This window comes from Oncorhynchus kisutch, unplaced genomic scaffold (genome assembly GCF_002021735.2).
Source record: "Oncorhynchus kisutch isolate 150728-3 unplaced genomic scaffold, Okis_V2 Okis06b-Okis10b_hom, whole genome shotgun sequence".
NCBI lineage: Eukaryota > Metazoa > Chordata > Actinopteri > Salmoniformes > Salmonidae > Oncorhynchus > Oncorhynchus kisutch.
In genome coordinates, this window is record NW_022261983.1 from 16,980,046 (window position 1) to 17,000,768 (window position 20,723).

Consider the following 20,723-nt stretch of genomic DNA (forward strand, 5'->3'; position numbering starts at 1 on the left):
GAGCTCTGGTCAAAAGTAGTGCACTATAAATGCCTCCCTATTCCCTACATAGGGCTCTGGTCTAAAGTAGTGCACTATAAATGGCTCCCTATTCCCTACATAGAGCTCTGGTCAAAAGTAGTGCACTATAAATGCCTCACTATTCCCCCCACATAGAGCTCTGGTCAAAAGTAGTGCACTATAAATGGAAAAGGGGGCCATTTGGGACACAAACACTATCAATTCATTGAAGTGCAGCGCAGCGTCCAGTATTTAGAAGCTTTATCATCGAGAGAACAGAGAGCGATAGCTACTCTGTCAGGTCACGACCCAGCCTGAAATACGATGCTTCCTGGCTAATGACTAGCTGCAGTTTATACAGTAACTTCGGAAGTATTCAGACCTTTTGACCTTTCCACATTTTGTTACGTTACAGCCTTATGCTAAAATTGGTTAAATTGTTTTTTTCCCGATCCTTTATCTACGTACAATACCCTATAATGACAAAGCAAAAACAGGTCAACTTTTTTTGCTAATTTATTACAAATTAAAAAATGTAATGTCATATTTACAGACCCTTTACTCAGTACTTTGTTGAAGCACCTTTGGCAGCGATTACAACCTTGTGTCTTCTTGGGTATGACGCTACAAGCTTGGCACACCTGTATTTGGGGAGTTTCTCCCATTCTTCTCTGCACATCCTCTCAAGCTCTGTCAGGTTGGATGGGGAGTGTCGCTGCACAGCTATTTTCAGGTCTCTCCAGAGATGTTCGATCGGGTTCAAGTCGGGGTTCTGGCTGGGCCACAAAGACATTCAGAGACTTGTTCCAAAGCCAGTCCTGCATTGTCTTGGCTGTGTGCTTAGGGTCGTTGTCCTGTTGGAAGGTGAACCTTTGCCCCAGTCTGAGCGCTCTGGAGCAGGTTTTCATCAAGGATCTCTCTGTATTTTGCTCTGTTCAGCTTTCCCTGGATCCTGACGAGTCTCCCAGTCCCTGCCGCTGAAAAACATCCCCACAGCATGATGCTGCCACCACCATGCTTCACCGTAGGGATGATGCCAGGTGTCCTCCAGACGTGATGCTTGGCATTCAGGCTAAGTTCAATCTTGGCTTCATCAGACCAGAGAATCTTGTTTCTCATGGTCTGAGAGTCTTTAGGTGGCTTTTGGCAAACTCCAAGAGGACTGTCATGTGCCTTTTCCTGAGGAGTGGCTTCTGTCTGGCCATTACCATAAAGGCCTTTATTACCATAAAGACCCTTCCCCAGATCTGGGCCTCCACACAATCATTTCTCTGAGGTCAAAGGACAATTCCTTCGACCTCATGGCTTGGTTTTTCCTCTGACATGCACTGTCAGCTGTGGGACCTTATATAGACAGGTGTGTGCCTTTCCAAATCATGACCAATCAATTGAATTTACCACAGGTGGACTCCAATCAAGTTGAAGAAACATCTCAAGGATGATCAATGGAAACAGGATGCACCTGAGCTCAATTTCAAGTCTTATAGCAAAGGGTCTGAATACTTCTGTAAATAAGGTATATCTGTTCTAAAACTTTTGTAAATTTGTCAACGAATCACTTTGTCATTATGGGGTAGTGTGATGTCATTATGGGGTATTGTGATGTCATTATGGGGTATTGTGATGTCATTATGGGGTATTGTGATGTCATTATGGGGTATTGTGATGTCATTATGGGGTATTGTGTGTTGATTGCTGAGGATTTTTCATTTATTTAATACATAGAATAAGGCTGTAACGTAACAAAATGTGGAAAAAGTCAAGGGGTCTGAATACTTTCCGAATGCACTGTATGTACACACACTTAAAAAACAAAACGTTATTTTATTAACAGGGGAAACATATTGAGACCTAGTTCTTTTGTCTTTTTCTCCAAATGTGCCCTGAATATACAATACAGTCACTCTACACATTAGACCCAAACACATAGAACCTTCAAATACTACACCCAGGGGAAACACAAATAAAACATCCTGTCCCCACACACACACACACACACACTCCACACGCACGCACACACACACACACACACACACACACACACACACACACACACACAACACACACACACACACACACACACACACACACACACACACACACACACACACACACACACACACACACACACACACACACACACACACACACACACGCACACACGCACACGCATACACGCACACACACACACACACACACACACTTTAACTCCTCATAGCTAGACCTCATCATAACTAAACACATGAGGACCTCATCATGACTAAACACATGAGGACCTCATCATGACTAAACACATGAGGACCTCATCATGACTAAACACATGAGGACCTCATCATGACTAAACACACGAGGACAAGGTCATCAATAACTGCTCTCTGTGTCCTAGACCTCATCATAACTAAACACACGAGGACGAGGTCATCAATAACTGCCTTATCTGTCCTAGACCTCATCATGACTAAACACATGAGGACCTCATCATGACTAAACACATGGGGACCTCATCATGACTAAACACATGAGGACCTCATCATGACTAAACACATGAGGACCTCATCATGACTAAACACATGAGGACCTCATCATGACTAAACACATGAGGACAAGGTCATCAATAACTGCTCTCTGTGTCCTAGACCTCATCATAACTAAACACATGAGGACCTCATCATGACTAAACACATGAGGACCTCATCATAACTAAACACATGAGGACAAGGTCATCAATAACTGCCTTATCTGTCCTAGACCTCATCATAACTAAACACACGAGGATGAGGTCATCATTAACTGCTCTCTGTGTCCTAGACCTCATCATAACTAAACACATGAGGACCTCATCATGACTAAACACATGAGGACCTCATCATAACTAAACACATGAGGACAAGGTCATCAATAACTGCCTTATCTGTCCTAGACCTCATCATAACTAAACACACGAGGATGAGGTCATCATTAACTGCTCTCTGTGTCCTAGACCTCATCATAACTAAACACACGAGGATGAGGTCATCATTAACTGCTCTCTGTGTCCTAGACCTCATCATGACTAAACACACGAGGACAAGGTCATCAATAACTGCTCTCTGTGTCCTAGACCTCATCATAACTAAACACACGAGGACGAGGTCATCAATAACTGCTCTCTGTGTCCTAGACCTCATCATAACTAAAACACATGAGGACCTCATCATAACTAAACACATGAGGATGAGGTCATCATTAACTGCTGTCACGTTCGTCATACGAATGAGACCAAGGTATAGCGTGCTATGTGTACATTCTGCTCTATTTAAAGAATGAAACACTGAACAAACTAACAAAATACTAAACATAGACTAAACCTAGACTAAACCTAGACTAAACCTAGACTAAACCTAGACTAAACCTAGACTAAACCTAGACTAAACCTAGACTAAACATAGACTAAACATAGAACAAGATCCCACAAACACCAAAGGAAAATGGCTGCCTAAATATGGTCCCCAATCAGAGACAACGATAAACAGCTGCCTCTGATTGGGGACCATATCAGGCCACCATAAACATACAAATACCTACACCTACAAAACCCCTAGACCATACAAAACCCCTAGACCTACAAAACCCCTAGACCTACAAAACCCCTAGACCATACAAAACCCCTAAACCATACAAAACCCCTAGACCATACAAAACCCCTAGACCATACAAAACCCCTAGACCATACAAAACCCCTAGACCATACAAAACCCCTAGACCTACAAAACCCCTAGACCATACAAAACCCCTAGACAATTCAAAACCCCTAGACCTACAAAACCCCTAGACCATACAAAACCCCTAGACAATTCAAAACCCCTAGACCTACAAAACCCCTAGACCTACAAAACCCCTAGACCATACAAAACCCCTAGACAATACAAAACTCCTAGACAATACAAAACCCCTAGACAATTCAAAACTCCTAGACAATTCAAAACTCCTAGACAATTCAAAACCCCTAGACAATTCAAAACCCCTAGACAATACAACCCCCTAGACAATACAACCCCCTAGACAATTCAAAACTCCTAGACAATACAACCCCCTAGACAATTCAAAACCCCTAGACAATACAAAACCCCTAGACAATACTAAAACTAGCGTATCCACCCTAGACAATACAACCCCCTAGACAATACTAAAACTAGCGTATCCACCCTAGACAATACAACCCCCTAGACAATATAAAACTAGCGTATCCACCCTAGACAATACAACCCCCTAGACAATACTAAACTAGCGTATCCACCCTAGACAATACAACCCCCTAGACAATACTAAACTAGCGTATCCACCCTAGTCAATTCAAAACCCCTAGACAATACTAAACCTAGCGTATCCACCCTAGACAATACAACCCCCTAGACCATACTAAACCTAGCGTATCCACCCTAGTCAATACAACCCCCTAGACCATACTAAACTAGCGTATCCACCCTAGACAATACAACCCCCTAGACCATACTAAACTAGCGTATCCACCCTAGACAATACAACCCCCTAGACAATACAACCCCCTAGACAATACAACCCCCTAGACCATACTAAACTAGCGTATCCACCCTAGTCAATACAACCCCTAGACCATACTAAACTAGCGTATCCACCCTAGACAATACAACCCCCTAGACAATACAACCCCCTAGACAATACTAAACTAGCGTATCCACCCTAGTCAATTCAAAACCCCTAGACAATACTAAACCTAGCGTATCCACCCTAGACAATACAACCCCCTAGACCATACTAAACCTAGCGTATCCACCCTAGTCAATACAACCCCCTAGACAATACAACCCCCTAGACCATACTAAACTAGCGTATCCACCCTAGACAATACAACCCCCTAGACCATACTAAACTAGCGTATCCACCCTAGACAATACAACCCCCTAGACAATACAACCCCCTAGACAATACAACCCCCCTAGACCATACTAAACTAGCGTATCCACCCTAGTCAATACAACCCCTAGACCATACTAAACTAGCGTATCCACCCTAGACAATACAACCCCCTAGACAATACAACCCCCTAGACAATACTAAAACTAGCGTACCCACCCTAGACCATACTAAACTAGCGTATCCACCCTAGACAATACAACCCCCTAGACAATACAACCCCCTAGACAATACTAAACTAGCGTATCCACCCTAGACCATACAACCCCCTAGACAATACTAAACTAGCGTATCCACCCTAGACCATACAACCCCCTAGACAATACAACCCCTAGACAATACAACCCCTAGACAATACTAAACCTAGCGTATCCACCCCAGTCAATACAACCCCCTAGACAATACTAAACCTAGCGTATCCACCCTAGACAATACAACCCCCTAGACCATACTAAACTAGCGTATCCACCCTAGACAATACTAAACTAGCGTATCCACCCTAGTCAATACAACCCCCTAGACCATACTAAACTAGCGTATCCACCCTAGACAATACAACCCCCTAGACAATACTAAACTAGCGTATCCACCCTAGACAATACTAAACTAGCGTATCCACCCTAGACAATACAACCCCCTAGACAATACTAAACTAGCGTATCCACCCTAGACAATACTAAACTAGCGTATCCACCCTAGACAATACTAAACTAGCGTATCCACCCTAGACAATACAACCCCCTAGACAATACTAAACTAGCGTATCCACCCTAGACAATACAACCCCCTAGTCAATACAACCCCCTAGACCATACTAAACCTAGCGTATCCACCCTAGTCAATACAACCCCCTAGACCATACTAAACTAGCGTATCCACCCTAGTCGCTCCCTGAGCTAACCAACATATATAGAAAACAGAGCCATCTCAGGTCAGGGCGTGCCAACTGCTGTATGTGGCCCTAAACCACTGTAATGTAAACTACGTCTCTCGTCCCCAGCTGCTCTCTGTGTTGCAATGTCAGGCTAAAAAACACAAGGTCCTCTCAGGTATGTAGCTTTTGGTTTGCAGCGTTCTATAATATAGTAATATAACATAGTAACATAATAATATCATATAATAACAACCTATAATAATATCATATATAATAATAATATATAATATAATACAGTCATGCATGCATACATTTTAGACCATGAGTAGTCCCAGGAATCAAACCCCACTGTCCTGGTGTTGCAGGCACCCCCTGCTCTACCCACTGAGTTATAGTGAACCGCTAACCATGAGTAGTCCCAGGAATCAAACCCCACTGTCCTGGTGTTGCAGGCACCCCCTGCTCTACCCACTGAGTTATAGTGAACCGCTAACCATGAGTAGTCCCAGGAATCAAACCCCACTGTCCTGGTGTTGCAGGCACCCCCTGCTCTACCCACTGAGTTATAGTGAACCGCTAACCATGAGTAGTCCCAGGAATCAAACCCCACTGTCCTGGTGTTGCAGGCACCCCCTGCTCTACCCACTGAGTTATAGTGAACCGCTAACCATGAGTAGTCCCAGGAATCAAACCCCACTATCCTGGTGTTGCAGGCCCCCTGCTCTACCCACTGAGTTACAGTGAACCACTAACCATGAGTAGTCCCAGGAATCAAACCCCACTATCCTGGTGTTGCAGGCACCCCCTGCTCTACCCACTGAGTTATAGTGAACCGCTAACCATGAGTAGTCCCAGGAATCAAACCCCACTGTCCTGGTGTTGCAGGCACCCCCTGCTCTACCCACTGAGTTATAGTGAACCGCTAACCATGAGTAGTCCCAGGAATCAAACCCCACTGTCCTGGTGTTGCAGGCACCCCCTGCTCTACCCACTGAGTTATAGTGAACCGCTAACCATGAGTAGTCCCAGGAATCAAACCCCACTGTCCTGGTGTTGCAGGCACCCCCTGCTCTACCCACTGAGTTATAGTGAACCGCTAACCATGAGTAGTCCCAGGAATCAAACCCCACTATCCTGGTGTTGCAGGCCCCCTGCTCTACCCACTGAGTTACAGTGAACCACTAACCATGAGTAGTCCCAGGAATCAAACCCCACTGTCCTGGTGTTGCAGGCACCCCCTGCTCTACCCACTGAGTTATAGTGAACCGCTAACCATGAGTAGTCCCAGGAATCAAACCCCACTGTCCTGGTGTTGCAGGCACCCCCTGCTCTACCCACTGAGTTATAGTGAACCGCTAACCATGAGTAGTCCCAGGAATCAAACCCCACTATCCTGGTGTTGCAGGCCCCCTGCTCTACCCACTGAGTTACAGTGAACCACTAACCATGAGTAGTCCCAGGAATCAAACCCCACTATCCTGGTGTTGCAGGCACCCCCTGCTCTACCCACTGAGTTATAGTGAACCGCTAACCATGAGTAGTCCCAGGAATCAAACCCCACTATCCTGGTGTTGCAGGCCCCCCCTGCTCTACCCACTGAGTTATAGTGAACCGCTAACCATGAGTAGTCCCAGGAATCAAACCCCACTATCCTGGTGTTGCAGGCACCCCCTGCTCTACCCACTGAGTTATAGTGAACCACTAACCATGAGTAGTCCCAGGAATCAAACCCCACTATCCTGGTGTTGCAGGCCCCCTGCTCTACCCACTGAGTTATAGTGAACCACTAACCATGAGAAAGTCTAGTTCAACACCTGCCAGGCAGAAGTGCTGTGGTGTCAAAATGGGAAAATGCTACGCTACAGATAAGTTGCTTACCTCCAGCCACGCTACTCTGTCAAACTATAGAACACATGACTAGCTAGATCTTCTAGACACCAACCGATAAGGTTGGAATAGGCTTGTGTGTTAACCAATAGGAATAGAGGAGGCTTGTGTGCGTTAACCAATAGGAATAGAGGAGGCTTGTGTGCGTTAACCAATAGGAATAGAGGAGGCTTGTGTGCGTTAACCAATAGGAATAGAGGAGGCTTGTGTGTGTTAACCAATAGGAATAGAGGAGGCTTGTGTGCGCTAACCAATAGGAATAGAGGAGACGTGAGCTAACCAATAGGAATAGAGGAGACGTGTGCGCTAACCAATAGGAATAGAGGAGATGTGCGCGCTAACCAATAGGAATAGAGGAGATGTGTGCGCTAACCAATAGGAATAGAGGAGATGTGTGTACTAACCAATAGGAATAGATGAGATCTGGGTACTAACCAATAAGGATAGAGATCTGTGTAAATCAAATAACATTTTGTTGGTAACATACACATGGTTAGCAGATGTTATTGCGAGTGTAGCGAAATGCTTTTACTGACCAATAAGGATGGAGCAGATGTGTGTACTAACCAATACGGATGGAGGAGATGTGTGTACTGACCAATAAGGATGGAGGAGATGTGTGTACTGACCAATAAGGATGGAGGAGATATGTGTACTGACCAATAAGGATGGAGCAGATGTGTGTACTAACCAATAGGGATGGAGGAGATGTGTGTACTGACCAATAAGGATGGAGGAGATGTGTGTACTGACCAATAAGGATGGAGGAGATGTGTGTACTGACCAATAAGAATGGAGGAGATGTGTGTACTGACCAATAAGGATGGAGGAGATATGTGTACTGACCAATAAGGATGGAGCAGATGTGTGTACTGACCAATAAGGATGGAGGAGATGTGTGTACTGACCAATAAGGATGGAGGAGATGTGTGTACTGACCAATAAGGATGGAGGAGATGTGTGTACTGACCAATAAGGATGGAGGAGATGTGTGTACTGACCAATAAGGATGGAGGAGATGTGTGTACTGACCAATAAGGATGGAGCAGATGTGTGTACTAACCAATAGGGATGGAGCAGATGTGTGTACTGACCAATAAGGATGGAGGAGATGTGTGTACTGACCAATAAGGATGGAGGAGATGTGTGTACTGACCAATAAGGATGGAGGAGATGTGTGTACTGACCAATAAGGATGGAGCAGATGTGTGTACTGACCAATAAGGATGGAGGAGATGTGTGTACTGACCAATAAGGATGGAGGAGATGTGTGTACTGACCAATAAGGATGGAGGAGATGTGTGTACTGACCAATAAGGATGGAGGAGATGTGTGTACTGACCAATAAGGATGGAGCAGATGTGTGTAATAACCAATAGGGATGGAGGAGATGTGTGTACTGACCAATAAGAATGGAGGAGATGTGTGTACTGACCAATAAGAATGGAGGAGATCTGTGTGTACTAACCAATAGGAATAGAGGAGATCTGTGTGTACTAACCAATAGGAATGGAGGAGATCGGTGTTTACTAACCAATAGGAATGGAGGAGATCTGTGTGTACTAACCAATAGGAATAGAGGAGATCTGTGTGTACTAACCAATAGGAATAGAGGAGATCTGTGTGTACTAACCAATAGGAATGGAGGAGATCTGTGTGTACTAACCAATAGGAATAGAGGAGATGTGTGTACTAACCAATAGGAATAGAGGAGATGTGTGTACTAACCAATAGGAATTGAGGAGATCTGTGTACTAACCAATAGGAATAGAGGAGATCTGTGTGTAGACGTCCAGCATGCGGTTTCCGTCCACGTCCACCAGGTAGTTTCCTCTGCTCTCCTCATAGTTACAGAAGAAATTGATTGCTCCCACGTTCTGGGGGGGAGAGAGAGAGAGAGAGCGAGAGAGCGAGAGAGAGATAAGGTATTCATCCAGTTAACTAGACACAGAGAGAGACTGTGTGTCTGCGTTGTGTGTGTCTGCGTTGTGTGTGTCTGCGTTGTGTGTGCACGCATGCAAGTGTGTGACGCAATAATGCATTGTTTTATTCTATCATCAAAACAGCCTCATACACACACACACACACACACTCTCTCTTGGTGTACCTGAATCTCTCCCAACTGTTTGGTCAGCTCCTGGTGGGGGAGGAGAAGGAGAGAGGGAGGAGGGAGGGAGGGGAGGAGAGAGGAGGAGGGAGGAGAGAGGAGGAGAGAGGAGGAGGGAGGAGAGAGGAGGAGGGAGGAGAGAGGAGGAGGGAGGAGAGAGGAGGAGAGAGGAGAGAGGAGGAGAGAGGAGGAGGGAGGAGGGAAGAGGGAGGGGAGGAGAGAGGAGGGAGGAGAGAGGAGGAGGGAAGAGGGAGGGGAGGAGAAAGGAGGGAAGAGGGAGGGGAGGAGAGAGGAGGGAGGAGAGAGGAGGAGGGAAGAGGGAGGGGAGGAGAAAGGAGGGAAGAGGGAGGGGAGGAGAGGAAGAGAGAGATGTCAGGTTAGGGTGGTTCCTCAACAGTAGGTTAATGTATCTCAAAATGTCAGTCTATTCCCTCCATAGTACCCTGGTCTAATGCAGTCTATTCCCTCCATAGTGCCCTGGTCTATTCCCTACATAGTGCCCTGGTCTATTCCCTACATAGTGCCCTGGTCTAATGCAGTCTATTCCCTCTATAGTGCAGTCTATTCCCTCCATAGTGCCCTGGTCTAATACAGTCTATTCCCTCCATAGTGCCCTGGTCTAATGCAGTCTATTCCCTCCATAGTACCCTGGTCTAATACAGTCTATTCCCTCCATAGTGCCCTGGTCTAATGCAGTCTATTCCCTCCATAGTGCCCTGGTCTAATACAGTATATTCCCTCCATAGTGCCCTGGTCTAATGCAGTCTATTCCCTCCATAGTGCCCTGGTCTAATGCAGTCTATTCCCTCCATAGTGCCCTGGTCTAATACAGTCTATTCCCTCCATAGGGCCCTGGTCTAATGCAGTCTATTCCCTCCATAGTGCCCTGGTCTAATGCAGTCTATTCCCTCCATAGTGCAGTCTATTCCCTCCATAGTGCCCTGGTCTAATGCAGTCTATTCCCTCCATAGTGCCCTGGTCTAATTCAGTCTATTCCCTCCATAGTGCCCTGGTCTAATACAGTCTATTCCCTCCATAGTGCCCTGGTCTAATGCAGTCTATTTCCTCCATAGTGCCCTGGTCTAATGCAGTCTATTCCCTCCATATTGCCCTGGTCTAATGCAGTCTATTCCCTCCATAGTGCCCTGGTCTAATACAGTCTATTCCCTCCATAGTGCCCTGGTCTAATACAGTCTATTCCCTCCATAGTGCCCTGGTCTAATGCAGTCTATTCCCTCCATAGTGCAGTCTATTCCCTCCATAGTACCCTGGTCTAATACAGTCTATTCCCTCCATAGTGCCCTGGTCTAATGCAGTCTATTCCCTCCATAGTGCCCTGGTCTAATGCAGTCTATTCCCTCCATAGTGCCCTGGTCTAATACAGTCTATTCCCTCCATAGTGCCCTGGTCTAATGCAGTCTATTCCCTCCATAGTGCAGTCTATTCCCTCCATAGTGCCCTGGTCTAATGCAGCCTATTCCCTCCTTAGGGTTCTGTTTGGGACGAAGCCTGTGTGCAACACAGTGTTCAGGATGGGTGTGTACAGTCCACTGTTCCCATCGCAGGGTCACACAGAGGTCACCATTGAACATGACCCATGTCAACCAGAAGGAGCCAGACAGCTATAGTTCCTACTGGTCCATGGTGCTGTTAGTGACGTACAGGGACTCTGTGTGGTTCAGTACCTTGGAACGGGGTCCTGGGACCTCGGTCTTCATGGACGGCCCATCGTATTCAAACTCCATCTGAGTCTTAGCTGCTGCCTTACTCACATACCTGCAGCCTGTCCCCACACACACACACACACACACACACACACACACACACACACACACACACACACACACACACACACACACACACACACACACACACACAGTGTTAAGGCAATGCTGTGTTGCTGACTTGTCCTGCAGAAGATCCTTCATCTTAACCTTAGACAAGGACAAACCCTCCATTCATTATGTTACGCCGTATCAGCCTTAGTTCCTCTCTGTCTGGCCACAGGGTATGTAGGGTGATATCATTAGTCTGTCTGGCCACAGGGTGATATCATTAGTCTGTCTGGCCACAGGGTATGTAGGGTGATATCATTAGTCTGTCTGGCCACAGGGTGATATCATTAGTCTGTCTGGCCACAGGGTATGTAGGGTGATATCATTAGTCTGTCTGGCCACAGGGTGATATCATTAGTCTGTCTGGCCACAGGGTATGCAGGGTGATATCATTAGTCTGTCTGGCCACAGGGTATGTAGGGTGATATCATTAGTCTGTCTGGCCACAGGGTATGTAGGGTGATATCATTAGTCTGTCTGGCCACAGGGTGATATCATTAGTCTGTCTGGCCACAGGGTATGTAGGGTGATATCATTAGTCTGTCTGGCCACAGGGTATGTAGGGTGATATCATTAGTCTGTCTGGCCACAGGGTATGCAGGGTGATATCATTAGTCTGTCTGGCCACAGGGTATGTAGGGTGATATCATTAGTCTGTCTGGCCACAGGGTATGTAGGGTGATATCATTAGTCTGTCTGGCCACAGGGTATGCAGGGTGATATCATTAGTCTGTCTGGCCACAGGGTATGTAGGGTGATATCATTAGTCTGTCTGGCCACAGGGTGATATCATTAGTCTGTCTGGCCACAGGGTATGTAGGGTGATATCATTAGTCTGTCTGGCCACAGGGTGATATCATTAGTCTGTCTTAACCATGTAGCTGACCTCTGTTTTATGATTGAGGAAGCCGACTCATTAAGAGACTGTTGGCTACAGGGAACAGCAGCAAGGTCAGTAGTGTGACGTTTCTACCAGTGTATATGTGTGTGTGTGTGTGTGTGTGTATACCAAACAGTGATATAACTGGAATAGAGCATTAGCTGATTGCATATAAACATTACCTCTAACAGGCATAACCATAACCTGTACACACTACTGTTTCTACTACCTCTTATGTGTGTGTGAGTGGTGTGTGTGAGGGGAGTGTGTGAGCGGAGTGTGTGAGCGGAGTGTGTGAGCGGTGTGTGTGAGGGGAGTGTGTGAGCGGTGTGTGTGAGGGGAGTGTGTGAGGGGAGTGTGTGAGCGGTGTGTGTGAGGGGTGTGTGTGAGCGGAGTGTGTGAGCGGTGTGTGTGAGCGGAGTGTGTGAGCGGAGTGTGTGAGCGGAGTGTGTGAGGGGGATTGTGTGAGGGGAGTGTGTGAGGGGAGTGTGTGAGCAGTGTGTGTGAGGGGAGTGTGTGAGCGGTGTGTGTGAGGGGTGTGTGTGAGCGGAGTGTGTGAGGGGAGTGTGTGAGGGGTGTGTGTGAGCGGAGTGTGTGAGGGGAGTGTGTGAGCGGTGTGTGTGAGGGGAGTGTGTGAGGGGAGTGTGTGAGGGGTGTGTGTGAGCGGAGTGTGTGAGCGGTGTGTGTGAGGGGAGTGTGTGAGTGGAGTGTGTGAGCGGAGTGTGTGAGCGGTGTGTGTGAGCGGTGTGTGTGAGGGGAGTGTGTGAGGGGAGTGTGTGAGCGGTGTGTGTGAGGGGAGTGTGTGAGCGGTGTGTGTGAGGGGAGTGTGTGAGTGGTGTGTGTACCTGGTGCAGTGAGCCTGAGGTTCTGCTGGAGGGAGAGGACCAGCTGCCTGCTGAGCAGAGAGGACGCCATGACTCAGAACAACAGAATGAGGCAGAGAGAGAAAGACAGTCCTCAACACCTGCCTTCACGCCACCTGAAGAAGGAGGGAGAAATGCCATATACAATCACACAGAGAGACAGAGAGAGAGAGGACTAAGGCATAGGTACAGTTCTCAGAGCAGTGGTTTTAACTGAGAATCCATCCAACAGCACCACAACAAGTCTGACAGACAGTGTAGATGTTAGCAGCACAGAGACAGACAGTGGAGAGGTGTGTGTGTGTGTGTGTGTGTGTGTGTGTGTGTGTGTGTGTGTGTGTGTGTGTGTGTGTGTGTGTGTGTGTGTGTGTGTGTGTGTGTGTGTGTGTGTGTGTGTGTGTGTGTGTGTGTGTGTGGGGAGGCGTTATGGGTGGGGTTATGATAACTAAAAGGCATCTGAGGACAACTGACTGGCTTCATTAATACCATAGTTTTAACATTCTGGAAACATTCCCAAAATCCTATCAGGTTTTGATCAACTGTATAAATCCCCAGGTGGTATAAATCCCCAGGTTATATCAACTGTATAAATCCCCAGGTTATATCAACTGTATAAATCCCCAGGTTATATCAACTGTATAAATCCCCAGGTTATATCAACTGTATAAATCCCCAGGTTATATCAACTGTATAAATCCCCAGGTGGTATAAACTGTATAAATCCCCAGGTTATATCAACTGTATAAATCCCCAGGTTATATCAACTGTATAAATCCCCAGGTGGTATAAACTGTATAAATCCCCAGGTGGTATAAACTGTATAAATCCCCAGGTTATATCAACTGTATAAATCCCCAGGTGGTATAAACTGTATAAATCCCCAGGTGGTATAAACTGTATAAATCCCCAGGTTATATCAACTGTATAAATCCCCAGGTTATATCAACTGTATAAATCCCCAGGTGGTATAAACTGTATAAATCCCCAGGTTATATCAACTGTATAAATCCCCAGGTGGTATAAACTGTATAAATCCCCAGGTTATATCAACTGTATAAATCCCCAGGTTGTATAAACAGTATAAATCCCCAGGTTATATCAACTGTATAAATCCCCAGGTGGTATAAACTGTATAAATCCCCAGGTGGTATCAACTGTATAAATCCCCAGGTGGTATAAACTGTATAAATCCCCAGGTTATATCAACTGTATAAATCCCCAGGTTGTATAAACTGTATAAATCCCAGGTTATATCAACTGTATAAATCCCCAGGTTGTATAAACAGTATAAATCCCCAGGTTATATCAACTGTATAAATCCCCAGGTTGTATAAACTGTATAAATCCCCAGGTTATATCAACTGTATAAATCCCCAGGTGGTATCAACTGTATAAATCCCCAGGTGGTATAAACTGTATAAATCCCCAGGTGGTATCAACTGTATAAATCCCCAGGTTGTATAAACTGTATAAATCCCCAGGTTATATCAACTGTATAAATCCCCAGGTGGTATAAACTGTATAAATCCCCAGGTTGTATAAACTGTATAAATCCCCAGGTTATATCAACTGTATAAATCCCCAGGTGGTATCAACTGTATAAATCCCCAGGTGGTATAAACTGTATAAATCCCCAGGTTATATCAACTGTATAAATCCTATCAGGTGGTATAAACTGTATAAATCTACGTCTATAATGAGGGATGGAGAGAGGCAGAGAGAGACTAACAGAGAAGCCAGCCTCCAGATCTTTACTCTCTCACCTCTCCATGTTAACAGAGAAGCCAGTCTCCAGGTCTTTACTCTCTCCATGTTAACAGAGAAGCCAGTCTCCAGGTCTTTACTCTCTCCATGTTAACAGAGAAGCCAGTCTCCAGGTCTTTACTCTCTCCATGTTAACAGAGAAGCCAGTCTCCAGGTCTTTACTAATCTCACCTCTCCATGTTAACAGAGAAGCCAGTCTCCAGGTCTTTACTCTCTCCATGTTAACAGAGAAGCCAGTCTCCAGGTCTTTACTCTCTCCATGTTAACAGAGAAGCCAGTCTCCAGGTCTTTACTCTCTCCATGTTAACAGAGAAGCCAGTCTCCAGGTCTTTACTCTCTCACCTCTATGTTAACAGAGAAGCCAGTCTCCAGGTCTTTACTCTCTCCATGTTAACAGAGAAGCCAGTCTCCAGGTCTTTACTCTCTCCATGTTAACAGAGAAGCCAGTCTCCAGGTCTTTACTCTCTCCATGTTAACAGAGAAGCCAGTCTCCAGGTCTTTACTCTCTCCATGTTAACAGAGAAGCCAGTCTCCAGGTCTTTACTCTCTCCATGTTAACAGAGAAGCCAGTCTCCAGGTCTTTACTCTCTCCATGTTAACAGAGAAGCCAGTACCAGGTCTTTACTCTCTCCATGTTAACAGAGAAGCCAGTCTCCAGGTCTTTACACTCTCACCTCTCCATGTTAACAGAGAAGCCAGTCTCCAGGTCTTTACTCTCTCCATGTTAACAGAGACGCCAGTCTCCAGGTCTTTACTCTCTCCATGTTAACAGAGAAGCCAGTGTCCAGGTCTTTCCTCTCTCCATGTTAACAGAGAAGTCAGTTCCCAGGTCTTTACTCTCTCCGTTATAAAACTGAACTGATCATTATTCATCAGGGGTCTCCACTTCATTCTGTCACTGAGCAGAGGGCTGACACACACACACACACACGTTGGCTCGGTTCTCACTCAGTCAGAGAGTCCAGTGTTTAGCGAGAATGGAGAATGAATGACACACAAAAGCAGAAAGACATTCATGAATGAATCTGTCTTTACTCTCTCACCTCTCCATGTTAACCGGTGTCCTCTATCTGTATAACACGAGCACGTAACCTGGGTGTCGTTATAACACGACGACATAGCCTGGGTGTCGTTATAACACGACGACATAGCCTGGGTGTCGTTATAACACGACGACATAGCCTGGGTGTCGTTATAACACGACGACATAGCCTGGGTGCCGTTATAACACGACGACATAGCCTGGGTGTCGTTATAACACGACGACATAGCCTGGGTGTCGTTATAACACGAGGACATAGCCTGGGTGTCGTTATAACACGAGGACGTAACCTGGGTGTCGTTATAACACGAGGACGTAACCTGGGTGTCGTTATAACACGAGGACGTAACCTGGGTGTCGTTATAACACGAGGACATAGCCTGGGTGTCGTTATAACACGAGGACGTAACCTGGGTGTCGTTATAACACGAGGACGTAGCCTGGGTGTCGTTATAACACGAGGACGTAACCTGGGTGTCGTTATAACACGAGGACGTAGCCTGGGTGTCGTTATAACACGAGGACGTAACCTGGGTGTCGTTATAACACGAGGACGTAACCTGGGTGTTGCTTCTAGGGGCAGCAGGTAGCCCCCCCTACCTCTCTCCCTCTTCCCCCCCTACCTCTCTCCCTCCCTACCCTCTCCCCCTACCCCTCTCCCCCTACCCCCTCTCCCCCTACCTCTCTCCCCTACCCCCCTACCTCTCTCCCCCTACCCCCCTACCTCTCTCCCCCTACCCCCCTACCTCTCACCCCCCTACCTCTCACCCCCCTACCTCTCACCCCCTTACCTCTCACCCCCTTACCTCTCACCCCCTTACCTCTCTCACCACCCCTTACCTCTCTCTCCTCCACCCCCTTACCTCTCTCCCTCCACCCCCTTACCTCTCTAACATGGCAGATATCCTAGCTGTTAGAGCGTTTGGCCAGTAACTGAAAGATCACTGGTTCCAATACCCCAGCAGCCAGACGAGGTGAAAAATCTGCCGACGTGCCCTTGAGCAAGGCACTTCACCCCAAATTTCCTCCAGGAGTACCGTACTACTACGGTTGACCCTGTAAAACAACACATTTCTCTGCACCTATCAGGTGTATATAAAAACCTTCTAGGAATGACCGGGCGAGTGTAGAGAGACCACAGGCGCTCAGTGATGATGCAACAACAGACAGATACAGGTACAAATGTACGGACCGCTACCAGAGAGTCATGATTCATAGGACTGGCTCACATCTGACCACAACGAGACAACACACAGTACCAGTCGTAACAGTCTAGCCACTCTCCCTACAGCACGACCCTACGAGACAGTGACATCCACAGTGTGTCTGGCCCACTGTTCTACATGGAACCAGGACAGAGAGAAATCCCTCTGGAAACCCTACTACCCATCCCCGTGTACTGAGAGACCTGTTTTCAGGACACAGATTAAACCTACTCCAATTTACATTCTCCATTAAAAATGCTTCATCTGTGACTGGGAAACCCCCCCTCAATGTTTAATCAGATTTACACTGACTGACTACCTGGTTGTTATGATCATTTAACCCCTGACCTTTAAGCTGCACAGCGCTAACGCTAAGAGTGACAGTTGAATATAGTTCCATGACATCATCTTTGGCACGGCCCCTGTGGAGATACTGCAACATCTATACAGCCGACGTGTATTCAGATCTACCGAGGCAGAACAGGACAGAGGGAGAGTGCAGAGTGTATGAAAAGCCTGAGCTAGTTAACCTATTTCTGAGAGGCCAGATACATTATTCCTCTACTGTAGGTCCTGTTACGTCATGTCGCTTGCCTTGTATATACTCTCTGGTACTGAAGTCCACAGGACAGACAGGGAGCGTCTCTGGTGCTGAAGTCCAGTGTTCAGTCCTGTACAGTCAGCCTGTCCTACAGTGTTCAGTCCTATACAGTCAGCCTGTCCTACAGTGTTCAGTCCTATACAGTCAGCCTGTCCTACAGTGTTCAGTCCTATACAGTCAGCCTGTCCTACAATCTTCAGTCCTATACAGTCAGCCTGTCCTACAGTGTTCAGTCATATACAGTCAGCCTGTCCTACAGTGTTCAGTCCTATATAGTCAGCCTGTCCTACAGTGTTCAGTCCTATACAGTCAGCCTGTCCTACAGTGTTCAGTCCTATACAGTCAGCCTGTCCTACAGTGTTCAGTCCTATACAGTCAGCCTGTCCTACAGTGTTCAGTCCTGTACAGTCAGCCTGTCCTACAGTGTTCAGTCCTATACAGTCAGCCTGTCCTACAGTGTTCAGTCCTATACAGTCAGCCTGTCCTACAGTGTTCAGTCCTATACAGTCGGCCTGTCCTACAGTGTTCAGTCCTATACAGTCAGCCTGTCCTAGTGTTCAGTCCTATACAGTCAGCCTGTCCTACAGTGTTCAGTCCTATACAGTCAGCCTGTCCTACAGTGTTCAGTCCTGTACAGTCGGCATGTCCTACAGTGTTCAGTCCTATACAGTCAGCCTGTCCTACAGTCAGCCTGTCCTATACAGTCAGCCTGTCCTACAGTGTTCAGTCCTACAGTGTTCAGTCCTATACAGTCAGCCTGTCCTACAGTGTTCAGTCCTATACAGTCAGCCTGTCCTACAGTGTTCAGTCCTGTACAGTCAGCCTGTCCTACAGTGATTGTATTCAGCTGAAACGCAAATAGAGTTAATAAACTCATCACAGAACCGTGGCCTACAATCAGTCACCCTGGCAACGAGAGAGACGATTTCACCCAGGGAGAAACAACTCTGAAACACACCACCAACTCTACTGACCTTGGTCTGACTAGAAGTTCATCTGGGCGGTTTGCCATGAAGCCATGAAGCCATGAAGTCATGAAGCCATGAAGCCATGAAGTCATGAAGCCATGAAGCCATGAAGCCATGAAGCCATGAAGTCATGAATCATGAAGCCATGAAGCCATGAAGCCATGAAGTCATGAAGCCATGAAGCCATGAAGCCATGAAGCCATGAAGCCATGAAGCCATGAAGCCATGAAGCCATGAAGTCATGAAGCCATGAAGTCATGAAGCCATGAAGCCATGAAGTCATGAAGTCATGAAGCCATGAAGCCATGAAGCCATGAAGCCATGAAGTCTAACAGATAAAACACACAGAGAACGGTTTGTAATTAGAAAGATCCCTGTATAAATGTAACCAAACTATTACAATTTGTCTTAAATTATTTTACTCTGTCATAACTCAAAAGTACAATTTCAAATATACATTATAATAGCCCCACTGGAATGTTACAACACCTGGAATTTGGTAGAAATATTGTAGGTGTGCACATATATCGCCCCAAACTTAGTCTGTAGGGCAGAACCTGGGAGATTCCCCCTAGTAGATTCTGGACTCTAGCTAACACACTGTAATCCAGAATATTATCCTCACACTGTAATCCAGAATATTATCCTCACACTGTAATCCAGAATATTATCCTCACACTGTAATCCAGAATATTATCAGAGTCAGACCACTGGCCATAGAGTCAGACCACTGGCCATAGAGTCAGACCACTGGCCATAGAGTCAGACCACTGGCCATAGAGTCAGACCACTGGCCATAGAGTCAGACCACTGGCCATAGAGTCAGACCACTGGCCATAGAGTCAGACCACTGGCCATAGAGTCAGACCACTGGCCATAACCTGGCCATAGAGTCAGACCGCTGGCCATAGAGTCAGACCACTGGCCATAGAGTCAGACCACTGGCCATAGAGTCAGACCACTGGCCATAGAGTCAGACCACTGGCCATAGAGTCAGACCACTGGCCATAGAGTCAGACCACTGGCCATAGAGTCAGACCACTGGCCATAGAGTCAGACCACTGGCCATAGAGTCAGACCACTGGCCATAGAGTCAGACCACTGGCCATAACCGTGGCCATAGAGTCAGACCACTGGCCATAGAGTCAGACCACTGGCCATAGAGTCAGACCACTGGCCATAGAGTCAGACCACTGGCCATAGAGTCAGACCACTGGCCATAGAGTCAGACCACTGGCCATAACCTGGCCATAACCTGACCATAACCTCTCTCATGACCAATAGTTGGAATGCAAAAGGATGCAAATGAGGCCACCCACACACCACACACACACACACACACACACGTTTCTGGGTTGAGGCTTGTCCTTCAAAACACACCCGTGATGATGAGGAAAGCTGCTGTTAATGGTTAGTTCTCTCCAATTCGCTCAACTAGCTAAACGACACGCCACAGGACCACACCACTCCACCCAATCACCTGTGGCGGTGATTTAACACAACAACCACCTGTTAATTAAGCACTTTGTGACTCCGGATGTAAGAAAGGGCTTTATAAAATTAAATGTGATGGATTGGACAACAACAACCTGTAACTATAGGAACGGTCCTGGGGATAGCAATACTGAACAGAGAGGTTTGACAAGACAGAGAGAGAGAGAGAGAGAGAGAGAGAGAGAGAGAGAGAGAGAGAGAGAGAGAGAGAGAGAGAGAGAGAGAAGAGAGAGAGAGAGAGAGAGAGAGAGAGAGAGAGAGAGAGAGAGAG

General features: G+C 46.6%; 1 protein-coding gene across 1 annotated transcript in view; it reads right to left on the reverse strand.

Moving 5' to 3' along the window:
- LOC116359922 (4-aminobutyrate aminotransferase, mitochondrial-like) overlaps positions 1–20,723 on the reverse strand; it is a 57,407-nt gene that overhangs the window by 30,039 nt on the left and 6,645 nt on the right. Inside the window, 4 exon segments of the mRNA XM_031813979.1 lie at positions 9,453–9,570; positions 9,801–9,830; positions 11,486–11,583; positions 13,361–13,494. Coding sequence (XP_031669839.1) covers positions 9,453–9,570; positions 9,801–9,830; positions 11,486–11,583; positions 13,361–13,430 — 316 coding nt within the window. The 5' untranslated portion in view covers positions 13,431–13,494.